Raw genomic sequence first — 7,635 nt, 5'->3', positions numbered from 1 at the left:
GAGGGAGTTGGATCTCCCTGCGGGTGCGGGGCTTAAGGCACCCACATCCTCCAACTGGGTTTGGTTACGTCCAGGGTTCCTGCCCATAAACTGACTGAGGTTCCACAGTCTTCAAAAGATTCAAACATACATCAAAAGGGTCAGAGTCCAAACATCAGGAGCCTGGGCTGAGAGGCTGCTGGGAGCTTTGGGACAGGTCTCTCAGAGCAGCTGGCTACGGACAACGGAAATGAAAACAAGGTCAGGTTCCTCAGTGTCCTCATTCTACTCTGGGGACTGGGCCCAGGAGTCGAGAGCCCTGTGCCACTTCCCTGAATCCCTTTCTTCTGGGCAGACACCACGAGTGAAAGGGCTGGTCCTCTGCTGGGGACCCCTACCATCTTGCCAGGGAAGCAGGAGAGGACGCAGAAGGCTGAGACATCACATTCTACAGACGCCCGAATCTGCTCCACAGTTCTGACCCCTCCTCTGCCTCTGCAGACAGGGCGCTGGGTCTCCCGCCGCCCGCCCCGTGGGCCCTGGCATCCCTTTTGGAATATTGCACTTTTTCTGTCTCTCAGATTGTTTTCATTTTCGATTGAGAATGCAAAGTATTTGGAGGGGGCTGGGGAAGTGAGCAACCCTAAAAAATAATATGTTAGTTAAATACAAAAACCAGGAAAAGTAGGCGTTATTTTATCTTTCCTTTTGCCCCTTGAAAACAAAACAAACTACCAAACCAAGGTCTAAACTTACATAGTTCTACTCCTACTCTGCAAGTACTAGTAATATGAAAATAATGCTTGGCCAAAACTCCTTGTCCCTTTTCCTTAGAGGATGAAAGCAGTAACATGCCTTGCTGAGGAAAGCGATGGGTATAAATGCCAGTAACATACGCTGCTCTAACATCTGAAAGTGATTACAATGATTCTATATAATGCCTTCGTCAGGATGGAGAGTCGAGGAAGAAAGGAACGTCTGGGGCCAGGCTGGGGTGGACAGGCTGAGGCCTGGCCACAGCCCCTGGACGGGGGACCCACAGCACGGACAGCACATCTGCTGCTCACGGTGCCCCAGGCCTGCGCCCCGGGGGAAGAGCAGCGAGGCCACACAGCCAGGCCTGCTGGGACAGACAGAGGCACAGTGCGAGAGAGGAAGATCTTTTTTTCCCGTGTCATCAAAGAAAAAGGTCCTTAAACTGAAAGAAGAACAAAGCACCAAATGATGCGTCTTCGGGCATTATATAAACCTCAATAATGACCTCAGAAGGGCTCATTATGATTAAAGTTGCAGTATACAGCAATACAATGTCATTTCACATTTTCAATCGCAACCAATGGAAAACTAGGTTTGGACACTGCTGAGATTTCATTCTTTTTTCCTTTAAGTCTGATCTGGTTTTCCTCCAGATGGGTCAGAGCCCAGGCCTCGCCCTCTTCCGCTGCTGCCAGCAGCCCCCTTGGAAGTCAGAAAGTAGCTCAGTAGCTCTAGGGAAAGGCGCTCTCGCCCTGGGTCGGGCTAGGAGTCCAGGGCGCGAGGCCTGGCACCCTCGGCCGAGTCTGAGAAGGACTTGCGTGCACCTTCTTGCTTCAAGTATTAACAACTTTGGGTCTGCAGGTGTGTGCCGTGCCCTGAGCGGGGCTGAAGGGGAGGGTGCGGTGCAGACAGGCACGGTGAGTCCCTGTTCGCTGCTCAAGTCTATGTGATGTCACCAGGTGGCAGCACTGTTTTTCCTGGATGCCTGAGCAGCTCCCAGCCACCCTTGGGCTGGACGTCCCAATGTAAACACGATGACCACGTGATAAACTGCAGGTGGGGGTGGGGTGAGGGCAGGAACACAGGATTAACGCAGCGGGCAGTGTGCCGTGAGCTAGCCGTGTGATTCTGGGAAAGTCATTTCTTGGCCTTGGGCTGCAGGAACAGAAAGGGATGGCACGGAATGGCCTCCCCGGTCCCTTGCAGTCCTGCTTTTCAATGACTCCACAGTTTCGGAGCACTGGGAATCTAGGAGAGGGGTCGGGGGGCTGTAGAGAGCCTGACGGGGGTGCACACGGTGGGGCGGGAGGGGTAGGCTCTGGGGAGCACTGCGGCTGGCCCTGCTGAGATGTCTGTGGCCGGCAGCCGCTGCACCCCTCCTGGTCGGGCTGGCGTGAACCGGCTCAGTGCAGGCATCCGAGGAGCGCGGCTGTGGGCCCTGCCCCTGGAAGACAGCTCTGCGGAAGGTCCTCTAACCCGACAGTCTCTCTACTTTTAAATTTTATTTTAAATAATCATAAATTACTTCTTTTTCTTTTAATAAATAATGTGCTGTTTAAAAATGAGAAAAGTATATACTGCATCTTTAAGTAATGCACTTTGCTCTCTGGGATGCTTTTCATTCCATCTCATTTAAAGTGCATTAATTAAAAAATAATGAACCACTTCTTTATCATTATTGTTCAAATAAGTACAAATAATATTAATATGAAGACACTAAACCACTACCATTAGTACTGCAATCTAGCAGATTAACTCAACATCCTGCTCTATTTAATACTGTCCAGCAGAAAAAAAAACAAAAACAAAAACTAATTTCAATTTTAAACTCATGAGCAAAACAAAAGGAAACCAAACAACCTCACCGTGGCCCTTTGACAAAGAACATCAGCGGTTTGCCGGGGCTGGGGGATCCCAGCAAGGCCTCTGGGATCTGGGGCAACTGAGACGCTGGGCCCGGCTCACCTGTCTGGAGAGGGACGGACAGCCTAGCCCAGCCGATCGATCGATGGGGCAGCTCTGGCGGCTGTTCTGAGGCCTGGTCTGCCCCAAACAAAGGCACGTGTGGAAATCCACTCCCAGCAGCAAGGGAGTCCATGGGAAGCCGCTGGGCTTCTTGCTGGAGGGTCCCCTCCGAACTGTCAACAACTGAAAAACACAACCCAGAGCCGACAGAGGACGTGCAGGGAACTCCATCCTCTGCTCTCGTCGCTGGGGCGCTGCCCCACGGGAAGACCGCACTGGCGCCTGGCACAGGGGTCCTCTGTCTTCTCTGTGGCATTGCCAGCAGGCCAAAGGTGGTGTCCATTCTGGTCCAACTCAGGGCCCAGGTGGGGTCCAGGATGGGGTCCACGGCCACTTCTCCACAGCTCCTCTGGAAGGCTTTCAGCCCTGCCCAGTGGGAGGGTGTACACGGAACGGTGCTCACGGCACCCTGGCAGCTGCCTTCTCTCCGGTGTCTGGCTTTGAATGACAGTCCTCCCTTCTGGGGAGTTTGTACTCCCCGCCCCTCTGTAGTTGGGCAGGAAGAAGGTTTTTGTCGCTGAGTATGGGGCTGGGACTTAGCCAGCCCCGGTCCCTCTGGTGAGTGCCGTACCCGGGCACCGTGCACACAGTGGAACCCAAATGAAGTGACTATGGCCTCTGGCAGGGGAAACACGTGAAACCAGAATCAAAACAAGCCCCTCCCACAGAATACAACAGAAAGCCTACCCCTACCCATGCACCCCGAACAACCCGAAAGTAAGCCCGAAACCAAAGGCCTGACTATAACCCCGAAGCAATAACCCTCTGGAAACATGCAAAGGAGCCCCCTGCTGAGAAAGGCCCTAACAGTCTGCAGCTGACAAAGAGCCTGCCGGGAACGCGTCCCCCATGGGGTGCCCGGAGAAGGGCAGGCTCCTTCTCAAGGCCAGAACAGGGACATCGAAGAAGGATGGCCCTTGCTGGCACTTTGGAACCACTTTTTCCTCAACTACAAGACAGCGACAGCGGCCTGGCCCAGGGGCACAGGAGCTCACACAAGACACCTCTAAGCCCCAGGACCAGCCGTGTTGTCATACACACACCTCCACCCCCAAGGGCAGCGGCCATCCCTGGGAACCTTGAACAATTCACAAATACAGATTAGGACAGTACGCGGGCCACCTGCAGGGCAAGATGCCTGCCCGTAAGAGCCAAGCAGGGCAGGACCCTGGAGGCCCCACCACCACATCTCTTGCAGGTCTGCAGCAAAGGCACGACTGGGGTTTCCACACGGCCTGTCCCCACATGGCACGGTCCATCAGCAAAGCCACCATGGTGCATGCTGGGCCCCGGGCCCCGGCTCCCCTGCCACTCCCTTTCCCGCTCATCCCCTCCCTTCTAGCTGGGGAGTGGCAAGGGAGGTCACACTTTCTGCAGGGTTCCACGCGGTCCTTCCCTCCTGTCCACACGTCACTGCTCATCCAGCGGCAGCTACAGCGCCACACTGTGGCTGGAGGGACCCTAGGGCCTCCGCTAGTTTTTCTTTTCAAGGTAGTTGGAGGGCACCCAGCCCTTGAAGGGTTTCACCTCATCCAGGATCTGGCAGTACCACCAGCCATTGGGGTTCCTCTCCAGCACCTCCATGGACACCCCCTCCTGGAAGCCCGCTGTCTCCTCGTCCCCCTCGTAGTCCGCGATAGACACATACACATCTTTGAGGTTATTGTGGATGAACTGGGATTTCTCAATGGGCTTGGGGCGCACGGGGGACACAGGGATGCAGTTACGCTGGGTGGGCAGCAAGGGCGAGTCCGACCCTTGGCTGGCAGCGCGCTCAGCCAGGCGGCCCTTGGCATCGGCGGCGGCCGAGCGCGCGGCGCTGAAGGAGGAGTTCCTGCGGACGCCCCGGAGGCCGTCAGTGGCTGTGAGGGACTCGTTTCTCCGCAGGGCGCAGGACAGGTTGTTGTCTTTGGGCGGTGGAGACACAAACACGGACTGGGGCCTGACGGCCACCTGCCGCACACCGTTCCTCATCTTTACCGCTGCGGCGCCCGAGGGCTTGCCGAAGCCCCCAGGCGGCTTGGAGGGGACGGGCGGTGTGGCCCTCTTGCTCTGGTTGACCGTGTTGAGCGCCTGCACGCGCCGCTCGACCTTTTCCAGGCTGTCAGACTTGCCCTCGCTCTGCCTGCCCCTCAGCACGTCCGGCTCTGCGCTACAGGGCTCGGGCTGCTCCTGCTGCTCCGGCACCAGGTAGTGGGAGGGGGCCCAGCCCTCCAGCTCCCCGAACCGGACGTACCACCACCCACTCTCCAGCTTCTCCAGCACCTGGACCTCGGCGCCCGCGGGGAAGCTGATCTCCGAGTCCTGCACCTTCTGGTAGGCGCTGCAGGTCACGTAGGCAGTGGCCGGCCCTTCCCCCTCCTTCCTGGGGGGACACGGCGGAGTGGCAGTGAAGGTGATGACGTCGGCCGAGCCTCTCCTGGACCCCTCACTGGGCCCCTCGGACGCTGTCTGGGGAGGCGGCTCTGAGTCCTCGCTCCTTGAGCCCTTCAGGCCCCCCCGGAGCTGGCCCGTGGGTCTCAGCTGGCGCCGTAACGTGCTGATGTCCATCTTCTCTGGGCTCTGAGACTCTGCGCGGCTCAGCAACGGCTTGGGCCGGAGGGACGGCTTGGCCCGCGTGCAGGAGGCCGCCCCAGCCTTCACCTCAGCATCTTTCTTGGCCCCGGCCTTGGGCGTGCCACGGATGCCTGCGTCCGAGGCGGAGCGGGGCTTCAGGTCTCCACTGTTCTTGGACAGGGAGGAGGAAGAGGAGGAGGAGGATGAGGAGCAAGTGGTGTTGATGGTGACGGACGAGGAAAAGGAGGCCGAGGAGCGGTTCTTCCCCAGCTCTGCCTGGGCGTTCTTCTCGGCCTTGAGCTTCAACAGTGAGGGTGACTTCGGGGAGCCTGACTTCGGGGAGTTCTTCCTGGCAAGGGACAGGGAGGAGCCCCCAGGGGAGTCACTGTCCCCGGAGGAGCCTCTGGCCGACAGGGCGTCCTCTGCATATGGCTGGAAGCCCTCGTTCTCATAAATCGTCTCCTCCTCCAGGGCCACATCCTCTGAGGACTCGCCCACCTTGAAGCGCGCCCGCTGCAGGGAGGAGGCGGGCGAGGGCCTGCGGGGCTGGGCGGGCCGCCTGTCCCCCGAGCCCTTGTCCTCTGCCGGCTCCTCGCTCAGCTCTGGCTCTGAGTCGAAGCCAAAGGCGGGGATGTCATACTCCGGCTCTTCGTATCTGAGCTTCAGGGGGGACTCCTGGCTGTCGCTGGCACCCGCAGGGGCCTCCTCGGGCTCCTTGGGCTTGCTGGGCGGCGCCGGTGGGGGCACCTTGGGCCGGGTCAGCGTGCTCGTGCGGCGGTTCAGGTTGGGCTTCTTGCGCTTGTCGATGTACGAGGCGGGAGCCCAGCCCTCCTTCTCACCGATCTGCACATACCACCAGCCGCCTGAGTTCTTGTCGATGACCTGGGGAAGAGGCAGGTGGGCAGTGAGCCGGGGAATCTTGGGGCCCCTGCAGGCTCAGATGAGGAGCGTCACACGCTGGCTGGAGGCTACCTCATCTCCGCTTCATGGATGAGCAATCAGTACTTGGGCAAGTAGCTCAAGACCCATTGTAGTGAACAACACAGCAGAATGCAAGCCCAGGTCTATAGAATCTCTTTTTTTTTGGTACCGGGGATTGAACTCAGGCCCTTGTGCTTGCCAGGCAGGCGCTTATGCTGCTGAGCTATACCTCCGGCCCTGTAGCATCTTTTGGGTGGAGGCTCTCACTCTCCGAGTCCCTTTCCCTGATTCTCTAAGCCTGTCAACACTGGTCCAGCAGACCCCCTACTTCCCCTAAGCTGGCGCTGTGCCCAGCCCTAGCAACTCCCAACTCACGCCAACCCAGATCCTCTCTGAAATCCCTCGGAAGGTTCTCTCAGGTGAGCATGGAAGATGTAGAGATGTAGAAGAGGTGGTTTTTTTTTTTTGTTGTTTGTTTGTTTTTGTCTTTTTGAACAAGGTTTCGCTATGCCGTTCAGTCTGGCCTTGCACTCCAGCGATCCTCCTGCCTCAGCCTCCTGAGTGCTGGGATTATACATGTACACCCCTATGCCCGGAAAGATGCAGATTAATCAAATGGGGAGGTATGGTCCTGAGGCCCAGGCCTCCAGGCACAGCATCTCCCCGACATCCAGTGCCTGTGGGTATTTCCCTGTCTGAGGAAATGAAACCTCATTAGCTGAAGAGACTGCTTTGGGTTGAATGGTTTCCTACAGAGTGAGGGGCTTTCGGCCATTCTTATGTAGTGCAAACTCATTTAAGGAGCTTTCTCCTTGACTTCTACCTGGGATGGGCTAATGGCCAGGAGTGTGGCCGCTGGCAGTACAGGGCTCGTCTGGACTGTGGAGCATCTAGGAAGGTAGGTCGGGGCCGTGGGGCATTCCGGGGGGACAGTCCCAGGGAGAACCCACGGGAAGGGCAAGGAGACACTGCTACCACAGCGTGAGGCTCGAGGAGGGGCGGGAGGGTGGGAAAGCCAGCTCTTCCTCAGACATGTCCTCCTGCCTGTGGTCCTCCGTCCACCCTTCATCCTGGGCCACCTTGTACCCAATACCCAGGCTCAGGCAAGTCCGAAGTATGAAGCCTTCAGGCTTTCCAGAAACCTAAGTCTCGTGGAGGAAATTTAGCTCCAAGTTCCAGACATGAGGTCAGAAATGCTGGCGCTGGGGATGCTCCCTCCTCAGCGGGCAGAGGATGCTAGTGAACCCGACAGTGTCATGGGTTTTACTTGGACTTAACTCTGTGACTACATAAAGCCACTCAAGAAAAACGACTGAGTCACAGATCTCTTTTCTCCCCTGTGCTCCATACAGGCCACAAAATACAGCGGTGTCCCCTTGTCCAAGGTTTGCTTTCTGT

The 7,635-nt window shown here is 57.4% G+C and overlaps 1 protein-coding gene across 1 annotated transcript in view; it reads right to left on the bottom strand.

The window, feature by feature from the left end:
* Window positions 1-4,121: 4,121 nt before the first annotated feature.
* The window catches only part of Sh3pxd2a (SH3 and PX domains 2A), a gene marked incomplete at its 5' end in the record, with an annotated part of 196,155 nt that continues 192,641 nt past the window's right edge, over window positions 4,122-7,635 (bottom strand). Inside the window, 1 exon segment of the mRNA XM_005403799.2 lies at window positions 4,122-6,198. Within this exon segment, the coding sequence (XP_005403856.1) occupies window positions 4,234-6,198 (1,965 nt within the window). The 3' untranslated portion in view covers window positions 4,122-4,233.

This window comes from Chinchilla lanigera, unplaced genomic scaffold (genome assembly GCF_000276665.1).
Source record: "Chinchilla lanigera isolate Chin_1 unplaced genomic scaffold, ChiLan1.0 scaffold00084, whole genome shotgun sequence".
NCBI lineage: Eukaryota > Metazoa > Chordata > Mammalia > Rodentia > Chinchillidae > Chinchilla > Chinchilla lanigera.
The sequence above is the reverse complement of the archived record's forward strand: the minus strand, read 5'-3'. Positions and strand labels throughout refer to the sequence as shown.